General features: G+C 36.1%; 2 protein-coding genes and 1 non-coding gene across 3 annotated transcripts; all 3 read right to left on the minus strand.

The window, feature by feature from the left end:
* Window positions 1-2,454: 2,454 nt before the first annotated feature.
* Window positions 2,455-6,581, minus strand: LOC132548975 (proteoglycan 4-like). Its single transcript, XM_060212877.1, has 4 exons — window positions 4,874-6,581; window positions 3,974-4,567; window positions 3,464-3,623; window positions 2,455-2,737 (listed from the first exon to the last, which is right to left on the minus strand). Exons 1-4 carry the CDS (start codon window positions 6,579-6,581, stop codon window positions 2,455-2,457), a joined length of 2,745 nt encoding a protein of 914 aa, XP_060068860.1.
* Window positions 6,582-7,842: 1,261 nt separating this feature from the next.
* LOC132548976 (uncharacterized) lies at window positions 7,843-11,580 on the minus strand. Its single transcript, XM_060212878.1, has 4 exons — window positions 11,349-11,580; window positions 9,995-10,214; window positions 9,275-9,495; window positions 7,843-8,093 (listed from the first exon to the last, which is right to left on the minus strand). The coding sequence occupies exons 1-4, from the start codon at window positions 11,578-11,580 to the stop codon at window positions 7,843-7,845; spliced, it is 924 nt and encodes a 307-aa protein (XP_060068861.1).
* An 8,289-nt stretch (window positions 11,581-19,869) lies between these two features.
* Trnac-gca (transfer RNA cysteine (anticodon GCA)) lies at window positions 19,870-19,941 on the minus strand. The gene has a single exon. It is a non-coding gene; the product is annotated as a tRNA-Cys (tRNA).
* Window positions 19,942-21,102: the final 1,161 nt, after the last annotated feature.

Consider the following 21,102-nt stretch of genomic DNA (forward strand, 5'->3'; position numbering starts at 1 on the left):
GCAAATGCAACTACTACCCAATCGCTAATCGATGGCCTGCTTTCATAAGCAGTAGTGCATTGGCATGTAAATAAATCCTATTTTCGAGTCACTATTCTTGATAGTTATACACAATAAACCACTTGTGTCAATAAGGAACAATACGGTTATATGGCATATAAAATGTTAGCATTGCGAGGTTCCTACATTTACTTGCAAAGGTTTTCAATATCAACAATGTAACATTGCATGATTCCTGCATTAGCTTATAAATGTTGTTAATATCAACAATGTAGCATTGCATGATTCCTGCATTAGCTTACAAAGGTTTGTAATATCAACAATGTAACATTGCATGATTCCTGCATTAGCTTACAAAGGTTTGTAATATCAACAATGTAACATTGCATGATTCCTGCATTAGCTTACAAAGGTTTGTAATATCAACAATGTAACATTGCATGATTCCTGCATTAATATAAATGTTGTTAATATCAAAGGTATTAACTTATAAATGTTGTTAATATCAACAATGTAGCATTGCATGATTCCTGCATTAACTTATAAATGTTGTTAATATCAACAATGTAGCATTGCATGATTGCATTAACTTATAAATGTTGTTAATATCAACATGTAGATTCCTGTATTAACTTATAAATGTTGTTAATATCAACAATGTAGCATTATGCATTAACTTATAAATGTTGTTAATATCAACAATGTAGCATTGCATGATTCCTGCATTAACTTATAAATGTTGTTAATATCAACAATGTAGCATTGCATGATTCCTGTATTAACTTATAAATGTTGTTAATATCAACAATGTAGCATTGCATGATTCCTGCATTAACTTATAAATGTTGTTAATATCAACAATGTAGCATTGCATGATTCCTGCATCAGCTTACAAAGGTTTGTAATATCAACAATGTAGCATTGCATGATTCCTGCATTAACTTATAAATGTTGTTAATATCAACAATGTAGCATTGCATGATTCCTGCATTAACTTATAAATGTTGTTAATATCAACAATGTAGCATTGCATGATTCCTGCATTAACTTATAAATGTTGTTAATATCAACAATGTAGCATTGCATGATTCCTGCATTAACTTATAAATGTTGTTAATATCAACAATGTAGCATTGCATGATTCCTGTATTAACTTATAAATGTTGTTAATATCAACAATGTAGCATTGCATGATTCCTGCATTAACTTATAAATGTTGTTAATATATCCACTGCTTTGATAACGATTGGCAATCTCGATTATAATGTCATATCATGACTTGAGATCAATTTTGAACAGTAAGGTAAGAATTTAAAAAAATGAAAAGTGTGATTGCCCAGTGTTTCTTCATCAGAACTAATCCTGATGCATTTTCCAGGCTATATCGTCAAACCACATTTGACAGCATTGTTTCCATGGGAACTGTTTAGAATGCATTGTGGCTTTAAACTGATATATGAATTTCAACTAAACTCGTAGTGGAGCAAATTGACTGATGTATTTATAAGAATTAGAATCTAACTTAACGAGACAGTTCTGCGGATTACAGTGTCCATCGAATGTGAAATTATATTCCAAGAAGGTGCAAGTAATGGGTTTGTGCAGGGCCTAATTTAGTCACCAAATTATTGATATCCAACCGTAAGAATAGTGCGAGTAATGCTACTGTAAATGAATCTGCTTGGTGTGACGTTTTACATCCGGAGGTATTATGTATCACACGGTACATTCGGTGTTATAAATGTGAATAAAATCACGAATTTTAGTTGGCGGTATCAGAAGTTCGAACAAATGAACAACCCAATACAATGGGAGAGGAATTATCATTAATTTGTAACGATAATATCAATCATTCCTATTTTACAAATGCAGGTCGGAGGTCAAACGGTAGGTCAAGGTTTTGTTTACGACACATACATACAAACATTGGTGAAGCCATGACCCAAATATGAAGTTTTGGCCCAAGCAGGACAAACCTTTTATTTGGCGTAGGTCACGTGTCAGAATGTTTATCAAAGTGGTCTAGATTGGTACAAGATAGATCGCCTCACCTTATATAGGTTGACCCATGAACTAGATATGAAGTTCCTGTGACAAGTAGTGTAGGAGATGGAGCGCGAACAAGATAAAGTACGGAATGATGGACACATCGTTAACCTATACCCCTACCCCCGTCCCCACCCATCCCAATCCCATCTTCATCCCCGGGGATCTAAGAAAATTTCATAAATCACAATTCATTAATAAAGTTAGTGCATTCAGCACAAACAGTAAACATGTGACATTGGGATTTGTTTACTTTGTATTCAATACATTTGGTAAAGATCGTTTAATTGTACATGGTCTATTGATTGAACACTAAACTGTCACACAAGACTTGGCACTATCAAGGTAATAACGAGAGGGACTGCTCTCTACAACCGTAAATCCAATATTAGAACGTCACTGGTACCCTCATCGGACGTCAGTATTCTTCTCAGTCACTTCTTCTTTGGCCACTCTTGTTTGTAAGTCTTTTGATGTTGTGGTGAGAAAATCGATCAGATCGATCAACATCTGGAGATCGATGAGGAAAAAGCCATGGAATGGGAAGTCAAGGTCACTGACTACGCAGCAGAGCAGAGTAATGGAGACAACAGTGACAATACACATTGCTAATTCCATTCGGTACGAGTCGGCTTGGATCAGGAGCACACCAAGGAAACTGAAATAACCTAACGTCTCCAGGAAAATCCATCTGTAATAGGTATAAAAAGGTATACGTTATACATTCACCTCAAGTGAATGGTGTCTCCAAATAAGCAATCATTAAAAAATAATACGATGCTGTATATTGGTTTCTTTGAAATTATGGCTCTTTGGTGCCAGTAATGCAAGTTAACAACGAACTGTTTAAGATAATACGCATTAGAGGGCTCTAAATGGTGTTACGTTTACATTTTGAATTACGGTTTTATAAAATTCCAGCATATTCGTTTTAAAATATAAACCAACCCTGTTTAGAACAGGGGCATCATGACAAGCAGGGAGATCACAGGCCTCTTTTATAGGTGATAACTTGAATACTCTAGTGGATAAAGCAAGGTTTAAGGGATCGCTTAATTTGTCAACTATAATTCACATAGGAGAATCTTGGTTGTACTCTGTGGTAATGGCGGCCTTACGATAAAGTAACGCGATGTTCTGGCTTGCAGTATGTTTCAATTGTCCCCACCAGATAAGGTAATTAAGCATGCAATATACTAGTACTCACTTTCCTGAAGAACTAAGGACATAAACCGATACAATCATTTGAATCGATTTGTTATTTCCATACTGGCTGTGAAGCTTCTAGAAACGATTATGCAATTTTTTGACTCATCGGTAAGTAATTATAGAGATTTTCTTACCTTGTGTTCCCGTCGTGGTACGTACTGTCCACAATACCGACTATACGTTGCGATGGGAATTCTCTGATACTTACTGAAATACATGCATATGTTCTGTGACACAGCCACTCTCTGCAGACATGACGTTGAGGTCATTGAGGCAGTGTAACACCTCAGTGAACACTGTCCGGTCCACTGGAGATTGCTTTTTGCGCTGGTCATTGTTCAACGGCTTCAGCAGGCCCCAGATATTTACTGTCAACAAACGGGGACATAGAATCACAGACAAGCAGGAGAAACGATATAACAACGGAGTACAAACTATAAATTATTTGCTAAAACTTTTCGAAAACAAATGCAACTTCTCTCAACAAAAGTTTTAAATGAAGAAAACTTCTACATTAAATTTGATTTTTAAAGTTATAACCTTATGTACAAATAATGATTCTACAAATAACATTCAGATTCACATCAAGTCTAAGAATTTCTAATAATTTCAAAAATCAAAGGTTCAAATTGTGCTAAAATTGAATACTCAACAAAAATATAAAGTGATAAATGGTGTAGAAATTAAAAATAAATATATCGAGGAAAAAAACTCTTACCTGGTACACACAGGTTTTCCATGGACTGTATACGGAATATTATATTGACGATTTCGTCTTTCAGTGTGTACAAAACATGAAGAAACGTCCGGGGAGAAATGGATTCCATTGCGTCTAATAACAGCACCAATTTTCGCATGCTTAACGTCTGACCTTTTAGTTTAACGTCTATACTTGTATGTTTTTCAAACACTTCTTGGAATGCGAAACCGAACATGATAGCATACACCATTCCTGACGGTACTAAGAAACATCCCAAAGAATCGTTCACATTTGGGGGAACTGTAAAGTATGGTTTTGGCCAGAAATAGTTGACAATTGGTGAATACATAAAGAGAGTTAGGGGGCAGAATACAAGTGTGAGAGCTGGAGGCATCACCATGTATAATAAACTGAGGCCGTTGTTCTGGAAATATCGTAGCTTATCAATTGCATACTTATCTCTTTCAGTAATAAAAGAAGGGAGTTGGTCGGCATTACTGTTGGCAAAGTCTTCATAGCTGTACACAAATTTTGATGGATGGACGCTTTTTCGAGTTGGTCGTTTGAATTGTATTCTCTTCCTTTGCCACATAAGATAAAGCATTAGAAATCCTGAAAATACATCAATAACAATTAGGTTTAGACATTCCCGGTGATCATATGTATAGTGCAGCTAATATCATTTATCTGACATCGATAGTATTTGAGATATAACAAAAACTATACAGCAATTTTGTTATGAAATGGTACATGTACATACAGATAAGAAGTGTAAATTCTATATATTTTTGCCTAGCTAATTTAGACACACTTCTAAAAAATACTAAATGTATCATATTAAACTAAGATTCAAATGATATTTAATATAATTCCATTAATTGGTTACACATACAAAGTTTATTTTCCACTTGTACATACCGAGGGCCCCTAACATTAACAAAGCGGAAGGAGGCCACATTATTTCAGAAACGGTTGGCTCTGATAGTGCTTCCGCCTCGGCTTCTACTTCTGGTGTTGTTATTTCAGCAAATGGTACCAAAGTAATATCTGATTCGGGAAACGATACTCCGGTAACTTCTGAAAATATCTCTGGTTCGTTCTCAGATTCAGCATTCACTTCACTCTCATTATTTGACGTTAATTCCGATTCCGGTTCCGACGTGACTTGATACTCCGGTTTCACAGTCATTTCTGTTTCTGGTTTGGATGTTCCTCCATCCTCTGGCTCAGTAATTACTTCTGGTTCTGGTTCAGCCGTTGTTTCAGATTCTGGTTCAGCCGTTGTTTCAGATTCCGGTTCGGCATTTGTTTCAGATTCTGGTTCAGCCGTTGTTTCAGATTCTGGTTCAGACGTTGTTTCAGATTCCGGTTCGGCATTGGTTTCAGATTCTGGTTCAGCCGTTGTTTCAGATTCCGGCTCAGTCGTTGTTTCAGATTCTGGTTCAGCCGTTCTTTCAGATTCTGGTTCAGAGGTTGTTTCAGATTCTGGTTCGGCATTGGTTTCAGATTCTGGTTCAGCCGTTGTTTCAGATTCCGGCTCAGTCGTTGTTTCAGATTCTGGTTCAGTCGTTGTTTCAGATTCTGGTTCAGACGTTGTTTCAGATTCTGGTTCAGTCGTTGTTTCAGATTCTGGTTCAGCCGTTGTTTCAGATTCTGGTTCTGTTGTTGTTTCAGATTTTGGTTCAGCCGTTGTTTCAGATTCTGGTTCTGTCGTTGTTTCAGATTCTGGTTCAGCCGTTGTTTCTGATTCCGGTTCAGCCGTTGTTTCAGATTCCGGCTCAGTCGTTGTTTCAGATTCTGGTTCACTCGTTGTTTCAGATTCTGGTTCAGCCGTTGTTTCAGATTCTGGTTCAGCCGTTGTTTCAAATTCTGGTTCAGCCGTTGTTTCAGATTCTGGTTCAGTCGTTGTTTGTGATTCTGGTTCAGCCGTTGTTTCTGATTCCGGTTCAGCCGTTGTTTCAGATTCCGGCTCAGTCGTTGTTTCAGATTCTGGTTCACTCGTTGTTTCAGATTCTGGTTCAGCCGTTGTTTCAGATTCTGGTTCAGCCGTTGTTTCAAATTCTGGTTCAGCCGTTGTTTCAGATTCTGGTTCAGTCGTTGTTTGTGATTCTGGTTCAGCCGTTGTTTCAGATTCTGGTTCAGTCGTTGTTTCTGATTCTGGTTCAGCCGTTGCTTCAGATTCTGGTTCAGCCGTTGTTTCAGATTCTGGTTCTGTTGTTGTTTCAGGTTCCGGTTCAGCCGTTGTTTCAGATTCTGGTTCAGCCGTTGTTTCAGATTCTGGTTCAGTCGTTGTTTCAGATTCTGGTTCAGCTGTTGTTTCAGATTCTGGTTCTGTCGTTGTTTCAGATTCTGGTTCAGCCGTTGTTTCAGATTCTGGTTCTGTTGTTGTTTCAGGTTCCGGTTCAGTCGTTGTTTCAGATTCTGGTTCAGCTGTTGTTTCAGATTCTGGTTCAGTCGTTGTTTCAGATTCTGGTTCAGCCGTTGTTTCAGATTCTGGTTCAGCCGTTGTTTCAGATTCTGGTTCTGTTGTTGTTTCAGGTTCCGGTTCAGCCGTTGTTTCAGATTCTGGTTCAGCCGTTGTTTCAGATTCTGGTTCAGCCGTTGTCTCTGATTCCGGTTCGGCCATTTTTCATAACCTTGTTCTACAACTATTTTTCATTTGCGATGATTTCTGTTTTCGAATCTGTTTAATCGACTGTGAGAAGTTTTGCTGTCAGTTCTGACATCATTAAAAATGATACTCATGGCTCGTTTAGATTTTTACAGCAAATAGACTTGAAGTTCATTACTTCAATAATAAATTAGTGACTCCCATTTGCACTGGAATTGCTCCTGAAATGAAACAAGGAAAGCAGCGTGTCCCGTTATCATTTTTACTATTTTGCATTAGGATAATGAATTCATGCTGGTAGTATTTTCATCTTTATTTTTGCAGCCAAGTTTCAAGACCAAACACTTTATTTGTAAATTTGAGTCCCACATTGATGAAAAAATGGACATCTGAATGATTCAAAATATTTCTGAAACCTTCAGATGATGAAATCAAGCTTCACGATGGGGAAGGTACACACGTTACACACGATATACAAAAGTACTCACGAAAACGATTGTCAACGATCTTTTTTTCATTATACATTTTCATATTTATTTTATACTCACTCGAGGTTTTCAGAAATGGTACATAATTTAAAGATTTACACTTCATAAGAACGTTATGCGGAGAAATGGAAAAATATCAAATGTTCTTCTGCGCCTTTACAGCTGAAGTGTTGAGGTGTATGTGCTTACATATTTATGTATTTCCAATGTAATGATGCATTTTTGTTATGACGCGACGAAGGGGCGAAGGAATTATTGCAATACAATTCCGTCGGCTATATTTTCTGAATGTAGTAAGCCTACCGCACATATTACGTTACTGTTACTTTTCCTAATCCCTTTATTTCCTTTGGCGTATGGCGTCCGCCAGTTTAAGAACGAAAAGTCGCATGCGCTGAAATTACCTCTTTACAAGAGAAAACACAATTTTTTCCTTGATACAACTGAGTATTCTTATTTGTACATATAAACGAAGTTTTTCTGTGGGCATACATGTATCAGACTCTAAGCTATGGATCTACTTACCAGTCTTTTTTGCGTAAATATCTTGAAAAATAATCACCATTCCGTAATACTCACAAGCATCTGATACCGGATATGACGTCACGCATAAACATTATGACGTTATTATAACGTCATAAAAGATAGACATGTGAAAATAGCTTAAGATGTCTTACATGGTATAATGTGTTTTATTCGTCGTTTAACTACATGACAAACATATCTATCAGGGATTCATCTAAAGATTTTTAAACTGTATTGAAACATTCCGCCGAGGTCGCATGTGCTTATCCAATGGGCATGTATTTCTTATAGGGCTGATTTACATGTACACATACTTCAGCACCATCGAGTTTTGTATAGCAATGGACATACTCTGCATCGATGGTATACGTGTACAAAAAGCCCCAACCCCAGCCCCAGCCCCAGCCCCAGCCCCAGCCCCAGCCCCAGCCCCAGCCCCAGGCCCAGCCCCAGTCCCAGCCCGCAGGAAAATATGTCTTTTTCGATATACAGTGACATTTGTTTCGTTCTCGTGCTGCAAAAAGACGATAATCAACGGCGCAAAAATACATCAGTTATCGTTACATCACAGAATCGAGATTTTGTGTGAAAAAAATGAAATAACAAAACGGCATATATCAGCCACTATTTCAAACAGTAGGTGGCGACATTTGGGCTTCATGGGCAACGCCCATTGCACCAGAACAGTTTCAAGATTAAATGATAGAATTGTTATATATATTTACTGTTTCCAAATATTTATATTCCACGTAACATTACATCTAAATGTCTTTCATGTTTTTCACAAGTTGACAAAACAATAGGATTGTAAAAAAAAAAAAAAAAAAAAACACCGCGCATTAACATACAGAAAAGTAGACAAGGACATACAATGTACACTGTCTAATCGCCTCAGCTTTTTTATTGATACAGACAGGGTTGGAAAGCTTTATATGGAAACTAAGTTGAAGTGTTAATATTATACTACACGTATCGCTAAATGATAGGATAAACAAAGATAAATAATTAATTTTTAAATACTTGAAATGAAAACGGAGGTGACATTCTAAGAAAATGATAGAAAGTACTCGTGCATGTACTGTTTCTCCACGTAGGCAGTTAGTGATTTGACTTAGGTATACAACTTAATTACATAGCCTTGTATGTACATTACAGCCTCACACGTGTTTTCTATTTCCATTACCTACAAATATATTTGTACGTATATAACTTCAATATTCATAAAGGAGTCCGTGGGTTTGAAGACAGGAACTTAAATAAAAGACGGCATGTTATCGTCACATGAAATGGAGAAAAAGTTTTTTAAAAAAATGCATTCATATTTCTTTTCGTAGAATAATGATCTGGAAAGAAGTCGTGAATGCTATAAGTCCTTTGGACTATCTATTAAAAATTAATTTCATGTAGGAAAAAATTAATGCATTCCATAAGGTTGTTAACCGACTGTACTTCTATACATGGTAGGATGATATTTTAAACGGCAACATGGCCACCGGCGTTCCTCTATGAAATAAAACAGTTCTTTGGTTAGTTAGCAGTCAGCAGAAATTTAGAGGTCGCAAAATTAATAGAGAAGCTCTGGTCTGCCTAGCCAAGACATACAATACATGTACTAGTCAATTACAAATATAACTAATGATATAAACATATATGTACATTAATGAACATCAGTCAGATGTACCACGCCCAGGTTACGCGCGTGCATTTGAAGCTCCATCACCATGGAGCTGATGACGCTGAGGTCGACTCTAAGGAAACCATGGAAAGGTGAGTCGAGATCACTGACAGCAAAACACAGGAGACTGATGGAAGCCACGGTGACTACACACATTGCCAGCTGTATATGGTAAGACTGGGCACTGACCAGGAGCACGCCAAGAAAACTGAAATAACCCAGTATCTCCAGGAATAACCAACTGAAACAGAACAAAATTCAAAATAGCTTTTGATACTTGGCTTTTCTATACTTTCTTTATAACTCGCTCGAATATCTATAATCCACGTGCTTTACACAATGTACCTCGTTCTGAAATAATACGCGTGCTTACGGCGACAATAAAATATAGCACGAAAGGTTTCCATCTGTTTGTGATTACCCATTTTTATATAAGTACCTCGGTCATTTCTTGCTCAACATACATTTTCTGCCTGATGTAATCGTAATTCATTAATGCTTTCCAGACCAGTCTTGTGTTTTCGTTTGAATGAAAATCATCTTTCTTTAAAATAACTATCAATTACAGTTTGTTCTTGATTTTTTATGCATGTGAACTACACGATTTCGGAATTAATCTGACTTACTGACGACAAACGGAAGCAGCGATTACTTCTCACTCTAGAATATCTATTGTCGGTGTATATAATGTAAACTATCTGTTATTTTATTTTAGCAGACGTTTTAATCAAACTACTCACTGAAACAATGGCATGCCCGCTTGGGTCAGACCAGAGTCTGTTAGAGTCCGAAGTGTGCGGAGACATCGCATGATTTCCCGGTATAAGGCAACGTCGATTGCGGAGCCCTGCAAATGGTCCATATATGTAACGGTGTTAACCTTTCTTGCCCTGTTGTGTCCTGATATTCTGTCCGCCTTATCCATCGTCTTGTTCAGCAGCGATAAAATCGACCAGGTATCTAGACCCAGAACAAAAACAAGGCCAATAATGTAAACACCTGTCTGTATTTGGTATCAGGTGCTTTGTGAACGTACACACGCTCAAGATCATTAAAAATCCATACACATATGAATAGCATTAAAATACAGTGTATGCTGAAAAGTGAATAAAACGTTATCGTTTTTATAGTATATCTTCAGTGATACAAGACGAAAAAGTTGGAAATCTCTAGAAGAACAGGACCACTTACCCTACAATAGCTCTAAGTGAAAAAACCAATAAAACAAAAAACGAAAAAACGTCATAACGATTATTAAGTAGTATTTCCATTCTGTTCTACTTTGCTAAAGATTGTAAGAAATGGCACGAAGGGTGCCTGGTCCATTATTTCCTGTGACACCGATCAGACACGTGGTAGTTCTCTCTGGCTCATTATTCCCGACGAGCCTTACCAAGCCATTATGTGCCGTAAAAGATTTTTAAATGATTTTTATTCTCCAATACTTCCAATACTTCAAGAATTGTGACGATGCATATATATACTGCGGGCATGTCATATTTATCCACGTGGATACGCTTCAGCTGATGTCATGGTTAACAGACATTACAATTTGTACATGTGCTCTATCGTGGATAAGACAGAAGTACAGACACCAACCGTGACTTCATGGATGATATGGGAAAAACAAATCTGATTAATTAACTTAAAAAATATCAAGATATCAAAATTTCTTTCATTAGACAAAGGACAACGTACTTCCTTAACGATGTAATAGCCCTAGGGAGAAACGATCGTTGGGTGGACATTATTAAATTTAAATCTTTTTCTCACGATGTTCCGATTCCCCACCGATCAAACAAGGGGACAAATGATTAATTTGTATCACCCATAATGATTTGTTTGTTGATATGAATTCATACAATGAAATGGGACCCCCTCCCTAGGGACCCCCTCCCTTAACAACCACATGGTGGGATGGTGAGACAAAGACAAAGAAAACCTGCCATTGTACGATAATAATGAAAACTCCTAGCCTTAAATCTTGAATTTAGCGGTAGGAGAGGGGGAGGATACTTACAAAGTATTGAAAGATTAATATCGAAAAAAAGGGTAATTAAAATTCAGTTACATATGTATATGTAACGGTCTTACCAGTCCTGATCTGGTCGTTTATGCCTTGGACCTGCAAAAGCTCGCTGATCAATTGTTCTTTTAAAATGTCAAGAACTTCGAGCAAGGAAACAGCTGATAAGCCATTCAAGGTCTTTAGGATCCACACAAGCTCCCTCATAATCCCGACCTTCTCTTGGATATTGTCTTCGATCTTGGTATGACGGTGGTATACGTGTTGAAACGCGAATCCAAACATGAAAGCGTACACCATCCCAGCGGGAACAAGGAAACAGCCAATAGCATCATTAATGTTCGGCGGCATTGGGAATTCAGATTTTGGCCAACAGTAGTTGACAATAGGTTCATACAAGAGAAGAGAAAGAGGACAGGCTATTAGAGACACGCTAGGCGCGATGCAAATTTTCAAAAGTCCATAAATATTGTTTTGGAAATTTTCCAGTCTTTTCAGAGCATAAAGGTCACGTGCCGTTAGAAATGATTCATTCTTGTTTGGGATTCCAGTTATATCCTTTTCAATTGATATCACTTCGATTCTTTTGTTGCAGGTAAATACAGCTAATAGACGCTGACGATGGCTAACACAGTAAAGTACCAAAAACACTGAAACAAGAAATACACGTATGTTATCAGAATCATATACTTGTTACCACAAAGTTTTCATTCATTCATGTGGAACATACGGTGGCCTATAAGGGAACGAGACATAAAACAGCGCTTCTAACGATTGTAATACAATGATCAATTACAAATAAGAAAAGAACATTGTTCGCGCTTTATGTTAATAGTTGTGGCAAGTACTTTTATATTTCTACGCCAGCTATAGCACAAATGTATGTACATGGAAGATGACAAACATCGGGCTCCGCAGGTTAACAGCGTCGGTGTGCAGTGCACATGTAAATAGTTTTATTTGAATGACAAAATGCCTGAGAATGGTGTGAATACACATACTTTGTAATTGCTAAAAGAAGAAGAAATAAAAATTATATTAGTATTTTTACTATACGCTGCTGATTAAAACTAAAACTATTTCATATTAATACCAGATACGCTGTTTAATAAGAGTGTATGTTATGTTGATTAACATATCTTGCCATGTTTTGACGACAGAATCCATGTTTTCTATTTCATAAGCAATTAATGAAGTGAGTCTTGTAACACCATACAACAAGATTATACTAAATAATTATGTCAAATAGGCTCACTGACCAAGAAATCCAACAATGAAGAGGGTTAGAGTCGGAATGAATAATTCGATGGTCGTTGGTCCAGGCATTGGTGCCGATTCCGTTGTACTTTCCGGCTCCAATTGTGATGTTGGTGATGTTGCCATGATGAGATTGAAAATTGTATCTATCAATAAATATAGCGATTCAAAATCAACATAGAAATATTTTCAGCAGATATATTGGATCTGAAATAATAAATCATGAAAGGAGTTTATATATATATATTTAATCGCAAAAATTAAAACTTTGAGACGAGTTTCATGAAATATCACATAAAATGAAAAGAATTATAAAATGGTTTCCATCTCTAGTTAAAGTGTTGATAGGTACAGGTCATCATGTAGGTCTAAGTATTTGAAAAGACTGAAAATTTATATCTGTGTGGATTATCTGTCTTATTTTTTGTTTATATTGATTCTGTGTACATATTCAAAATTCGTCATGTCTATCTCGGATTTGTAAAGTCGATTGATAAAACAACAGACACTCATCAAAAGGTATCATTATGTTTCTTTCGAATGGAGATAGGGATATCGTATCATTCTCTAATTTATCCAGTAAAGGAATGAGACAATACTTTGTGATATAATTTTATTAAGATGTGGTATTATTAACGGAAGTTGACCCCTGGATTAAAAATACCACATACTGTAACGGTTATCGTCTTCATCGACATTCTTGCTGGCATAAACGACAAACTTGCTTGATTGGAGAAAAATTAATCGGAATATGTCACAAAAATATCATTATATCTCAAATGAACGTTTTAGCATGTCGTTATAACACGTTTCTCGATGTCGATCATCAGTATCAACCGGAAAGATAGCCGCCATCTATGACGTAACGTCAGAGTTCATGATTATACTGAGGATAGGATCACGACAATTATCCAATTAGTAAAGCCTTACATAACCATTATTACAGAATTCGGAATACATTACAAATGAGGTGTTCTTGTTGATTGTGTACAACGTATGTATTTGTAATTACCTTACTTGCTTGTTGTCCATGATATATGTATTAATTATTATCTACAGTTAATATATCATATGACATAAACAAAAACATTTGTAATAAATTGTCGTATTACGTTGCATATTATATTATTTACATAAAATTTGGAATTTTGGTATTTGTGACACCTGAAAAATCAATGTAAATATTAACCCAGTAATAAAAATGATTCACAAAATATCATGTATTTGTAATTAATTACGTTTTCATTTTATCCTAAGTGTCTATATTTTGTCTATTGTTTAAAAAAATTATATTGAAATACACTGTATTTAGGAGATATCTGCTGAGATGTATTAGCAGATTAACCTCGTTTGTGATAGCTGCCTTGCAGGAAGATTTAACATGATCAGATATACACTTGGTTAAAACATTTCACCAAGATGAGTATCAAACAGTAATTAATGAAAGATTGATCCGTCTTCACCAGCGAAATCAAATAAGTAAATTATACCTACCTGCCGCTTAACGGGTGATCTCTTCCGTAAGGTGATGATTTCTACCTTCCAGCTACAAGTGCTTCCATCCGTGAGGTTGTGGTTTCTTAATTGAACAAGTACTGGGTTTACAGGTTAATCATGACCATTATGTGTGACGCTCATTATAACAATAAGAGGTAATTGATTGGAACAATATGAATAGATTGTATTTAGTCGATAGTCGTTATCACACTTCATCAGAAACAAATATTGATTGGATGAAAAGGTGTGTTCAATAGGAAAAGAACTGTTGTCGTAGACTCTTTAATGTCCACAGAAGAAAAACGATGCTGTCAAAATATTGCTTTTTATTACTTGTAAACACAAAGAACACTTTTATAGATTGTGTAAGGCATCCCGCAGAGCGTCTATCATCTACAATATACCTGTCGTTGTATTACAATAAAATTAATGACCTTTGATACTCGAGCTTAATGTAATTACCACTTACAATGTATTATCACCAGTACTAGTTATTAATAATGTTTTTTTTATTCTATGTAGGTTTAAGATAACTTTATACAAGATTGATTGCTACTTGATATTAATTGACGTGAATTCAGGGTTGATTACTTTTCAGGTATTGTGTAGTTATCGAAATTTTAGGAAGAAAGAAACACGAGGCACATCTGTATTGTATTACAAATAGGAATGGGAATCACTGGTAGTTATATTTTGACTGTATTGAGCGAATCGTATAGGAAGCTACTATAAGCAGCCTGTCCGTCGTTGCATACATATTGTAAGATTAGCTTCATTATGTTTTATTATATTAAATGGAAGGGGATAAACAGTAATTATATTTCTTTACTGTCGATTACAGTAATTCTTTATGCTACGAAAAATCATTATAGTGCTTTCAATTTGCCAGACTCAAACAAAAATATTGCAGGTTAAACAAGTTTAAGTGTATTCCAATATTTGCACAAGAATGCTATTAGCCTTTGAATTTTTGGCACAACGATGTGTTGGAATTGCACTATCGATCACAGTTTTGATACGAAGTCGTTCGGTGTACATCAGTATACTGGTATATTTACCTGGACCTATATGAAACTGAACTACCTTTATAACAGTACTCATGAATTATACCTCAATCAATGCATACAAAAGTAAGTATCTACTTTGAATAATCACTGTCTAGTACCTGTAAAAACTGCAAACGCACTGTCTATAGTAATATATGTTAACATGTAAACATGCATATCACATGTAAACATCCATATTAACTCACAACCATTTATCAAATATAAGATATGATATAACGTACCAATATATATTCGATATATACATGTAACAACCCGAAGATAATATTCCGATATAAATACATTAGAAGCCAAATATGGCATGGAAACAATAATATATATTAACATACATGTTGAATTCCTAGCAATTTATAATTCTGTTTTACAGTCTTATATAACATAATATATATTCAACTGAGACACCTGAAAAAATACAATGAAAATAAGACCAGGTGTTCCGGAAGCGTCTTCAGATTCATCGACGACACCCGCCTTGGACGATCCTAGTAAGTAATGTCATGTTCTCAAATCAAAACAAGGTAAACAACAACTGAACCAACGGCAAACTAACAAGCATCAAACACGTCCAGATTCATATCACGCATAGAAATAGAGTAATGAGATCACTATGGCGACCGTACAACTTCCCCATAATTTTCATCAACCTGCATACTTCCAAATATTTTGTAATACGAGATTGTCCGCCAATTATGGGGCTAGTGCACCTCCCCATCTAGATGTTGTCAATTCTTTCGATCACTTTTCTTCGTCATCCCACGTGCTTCACAATTTATGTCCCTATCATCACCGGCAATTCCTAGAAGGACAAGGGAGTTTCCTGGTGCAACTTTATTAATTACTTGCCTCTACTGCATCTAACTCTAAATCTGTATTAGAAGGTGCCATTCACTTAGGTGTCTTTTATATAATCATTGTAATTGCGAAGCATTCATGGATGCACACAAGATGAACGTATACGTATGTATATTTAGATTTATTTCAGTGAAATATGTACATTTATACACTTAGATCATGTTGTTTTAACTCGGTAGCTTTGAAATATGAGTTTGTATGAAATCAGATGATGCATTTTCGTGATTTTTCGAAAAATACTATTTCGAAGATAAATGCAGCTCGATATGCGGTAATTGTTACAGTTAGTGGACCTAAGATATCGTTGATTAAGACCATCAAATAAATGAATAACAAAAAAACAATTATTGATTTCTCAGTATATTACATCAGGAATAATCCCTGACATATGCAATAATGCATCAATGTATTAAATGTTGATACATCATATTGTAGAACCGAAAAAAAATCAATACCCACTCTACAGAAATGTCAGTTGTGGTTTCTCGGCTCTGATCGAGACACCACAATATTATTTTCTTATGTAGTTGAAAGTCAGTGGTCTTAGTACATCTAATAACCAAGGAAACAATTCTAAGTAATGTTTGAGTTATCAATAACGCATCACATCTTCCATCATGGATGTCATTTATTAGTTACCTTTAAAACTCGAAGATAAGCCGCGGCTTATGTTTGTGTGTTTTCAGGATAAGCTTGTCCTTGAGGTCGGCTTGCTTTCGAGTTGTAAAGGTATTCTTAAATACTATAATGGCTTTGAGAAGTGTGTTCATATGTCATCTTAGATTACAGCTATTTCGAAACTTATGATATTCATCGTCGGTTAAAGAAACTACTTTTTTTAAGTTTTGAGAACTGCAACGTTGTGAAGACTTTGGGAAAGTTGACTTTAAGTTGAATAAAGGAATAAGGTATAATTTGTAACACACAGAAATGGCTCACTACCTATATGTATTATTGAGTAACTTCTTATTTTCAGAGGGTCCTTGTGTCATTCTAAGGATCGATTATCTACCTTTAGACTACTAGAGTGACAAGGTAGATAAGACCTATTGATCTGGTGTATAAACCTTGGTAATATTGACTATGTCACAGATGTGGCGACATAGAACAATATAAATAAAGTCATGTATACTTTACTTATTGTGTGGGGATATAGCTCAGTGATCGAGAGGTCCCTGGTTCGAACCCGGGTGTCCCCTAATATTTTACTTTTGAACACACTAAATTATGTTAGCTAATGTTACTATCGGTACAAGGAATGTTTTGGTGGAAACACTTAATTTTCTTCATCAGGCCACAGAAGATTGTGTATGCTACCTCTTCTAATTTGGGAGTATTAACAAATCAAATACATACAAAGTAATGAGTTTAGGGCTCAGATCAATAACGCATTTCATCCAGTCGGTTGTTGTCTATTTGTCAAACACTTCATGTGAGACAGTCACGCAACAAACTATCTTCATCAAACTATGTGATATTGTAACTGTATGATTGGTTAAATTGCATTACAGGTTGATATCAATATAGGATAGGGTGATCAATAACATTCGCTTAAGGACTTTCTAAAAATACTTTCTGTATGTGCACGTACAGAACATAAACAACAAAGCCTACTTTTACACTTGATAACCCAGATTTTTATATAAGAATTTGAAAAACAAACAAAAAAAGCAAATTATTCTATAACCATCGCTAGAACAACAGCAAATTCAAATTACCTGCCATATTATACCGAAGGTGGCTCCACTTTCACGTCATTGAAAACACCACGATAGCAAAATAGTTCCAAGTGCAAATGATTAGTAACATAGATGAGTGTTTTTTTTTTAATTTATTTATCACGTTTATATAAGATTAAGAGATTAAGCACAACTGGTGCAATGATGACCGTTTACTCTTGTGCAAGCTTAATAGCCATGCATACATATTGATAAATACACACTTTATGGATAGTAAGCTACATCTGAGACTATGCAACGCAGGTGTAAATATATAATTACACTCTCTGAACATACTGCAAATATATCTGTTTGATTATTTCATATTGAATATTAATTGTTTCGGTATTGGAATCTTGCGATGTATATTCAAATCTTTTCGTAAATCACTTTTGAAAACTTGTCTTTTCACAGCTGACTCATTTCAGATGTATATCCGGATTCTGCATTTAGCGTATTATTTGAAATGGCGGTAAACAGAAGTGTTTCTCAAAGTGTTGTGGAATTACGTGATCAGTTTATGGGCTAGAACAAGATAGAGGTTTTAACGTCAAGAACATGTGTATGAAGTAAAACAAGACACGCACCTTGTTACGACAAACCCGGAAGACTTTATCAGTAGAGTAAACCACCAAGCACTTTCACATGCTTGTATGAAAAGCATACTCATGAATAGCACATTTTAATATAATAATATTTAATACTGGAAAGCCAAAACTGTTTCGTCCTTCCTGGACACGGTTAGCGATGTCAGTGCCTACACATTGAAGGAAGCTAAACAACTAAAACCAAATAAAACCTTCCTTGTGTGCATCCAAGTGGGGTGACAAAATAGATCGAATCTACATGTCACAGATGTGACGGCATTTCTGCAGTTCTGTAGAAGTTCTACTTTTATTTGCCTCATATGATCATGCAATGCAATAAAGCAGGCCCTAAGCACTCTTAACGGAAAGCAGCAGAGAAACCAACCTCGACCTACAGGAGGTAACCAACAAGTAATCGCTTTGTCCGGAAAATGAAGTGGCCATTTAAGTTTACTCCTTGCTAGTTCCATCTTTCCACACTCCCTTTAGACCTCAATGAGCTTTTAAATGTAACCTACGAAAAGACATTTCACCACATGTAAAAACCATGATAAACGGAATTTTATGCACAAAACAACTCCTGCTTTGTTCATATATGTAAAATTTTAAATCTACTTAATTATAAATGTAGTATAGAATCATGTATTTGTCAGTACATTTACTGGGGACTATCTTGTCTTCATTTACAGATGTACAATTCCGGTAAATAGTTTTATAACATCATGTCATGAAAAACTTGTTTGATCGTGGATAAAAAACAAGAGCAATCGTTATAAGATTGCTAAAGCATAAATATGATTGAGGATAACTGTATTCCTAAAATCATTCATAGATTCACAATAGAAGGAAAAGAAAACATTGGTGAACAAATACAAAGAGAGTTGGACCAAGTGTTCCGCAAATGTACGCGTCTTCTGCTTCGTCAATGACACTCATGGTATTGGTAAATCCAAGTAAGAAATGTCACATTGTGATATGAGAGCCAGGTTTATGACAACGAAATATCCAGACATCAAACACATCAAACTTCATATCGCACAAGGAAAGACAGGGAAAGAACATATTTCCGAGTGAGATTGTAATGGCAACCATATGCTTCCTCTTTATCGACTCTCAAAACCATGTGTTGTACATCCATCTGCCAGCTATCAATAATATCTGTCACAGAAATCTTGACACTGGCAGCAAGATCTCGAATATCGAAATAACGAGGTTTCATATTCTTGATTTTCGGTTCTGGTTGGTACGGTGGCTATTGCATTTCTTGAAATTTGACGAACTATCATCGAAATATCTAGAAATGAATGTGAAGGATATGATAAGGTTTGTGATACTTATTTTGATAATCTCTTGTACAAATTAGATTAGTTCAGTGCCGTACGAAAACAAACACGAATCAGCCATGAGAAGAACATAGTAAGTCCCTATTGGTATACCAGTTGCTATTAGATTTTTTGACTCCTAAGAAGTTGCAAGAACGCAAAACCCAACTAAATCACCGTTCGACATACTGTATGTTTCAAAACCGATTGGTGTTTTTTTACAACAGATGTTTATTACATAGGATATGTCAGAGCGCGCCCTTCCTTAATAATACAAAAAACATCAAAATTTAGGGGACACCCGGGTTCGAACCAGGGACCTCTCGATCTGCAGTCGAATGCTCTACCACTGAGCTATATCCCCATACAATCCAATGGAGAAACTTTATCAGTGAAATTATAAGGAAATGTAGAATATGTAGGGCATATAATCCACCATCTGTTGACTATGATTAAGTTATAGATGATAGCATTACTGAGATGATAAGAATATGTTCAATACACCAGAGTATAGATTTGTAATGGTTACCAAGTCTTTATCAAATTTCTGTATTGAAATATAAGGTTTTACAGTGAAAATATAATTGACATTTTCATTGAATAAGCAAAATGTTTTATTTTCCACTCATTTTTGATAAATCGGATAACAGCAGTGGCAGGAAAGATATGAAGGATTTCAGGAACGACAACTCTGGTAGAAATAGCCTTATAAAATGGTGAAGGAAACACTCGTCTCACTGGAGTGTATCGATCAGAGTCGATATTAATTAAATCTACTTACTTCATATTGATTTATTTTAAGGATTGTGTTTAGCTGGGAAACTATACCAATACTAAATTGAGTAACAAATCCAAACTGGGATAAATGAAAGGTGTAAAAAATGTGATAGATAGAATATTCCTTGTTTCTTGATCAATAACAGTTAAAACCTATCGGCTGGGATGGAAGTGGAATGTATATTTTGAACCCGTTTCAACCCATGCTGCGCAAAAATATCATCAAAATTTCGACCGCTTTCGATGAAATTGAACTGCTGTTCATCAGGAAATAAAGATACATACTGTTTTTCTGCTTTCCCTGTCCCATCTGACTGCCACACACCTCAATCCTAGTGTATACCCTCCCAAACTCACACCTCAATCCCAGTACACCCCCTCCCACACCCATACCTCAATCCTAGTACACCCCCTCCTAAACTCACACCTCAATCCTAGTACACCCCCTCCCACACCCACACCTCAATCCTAGTACATCCCCTCCAACACCCACACCTCAGTCCTAGTACACCCCCTCCTAAACCCACACCTCATTCCTAGTACACCCCCTCCCAAACACACACCTCAGTCCTAGTACAACCCGTCCCACACCCTCATCTCAATCCTAGTACAAACCCTCCTACACTCACATCTCAATCCTAGTACACCCCCTCCTACACCCACACCTCAATCCTAGTACACCCCCTCCTACACTCACACCTCAATCCTAGTACACCCCCTCCTACACCCACACCTCAATCCTAGTACA

Source organism: Ylistrum balloti, unplaced genomic scaffold (assembly GCF_031769215.1).
Source record: "Ylistrum balloti isolate Yb309-2 unplaced genomic scaffold, AGI_CSIRO_Ybal_v1 Utg370038, whole genome shotgun sequence".
Lineage (NCBI taxonomy): Eukaryota > Metazoa > Mollusca > Bivalvia > Pectinida > Pectinidae > Ylistrum > Ylistrum balloti.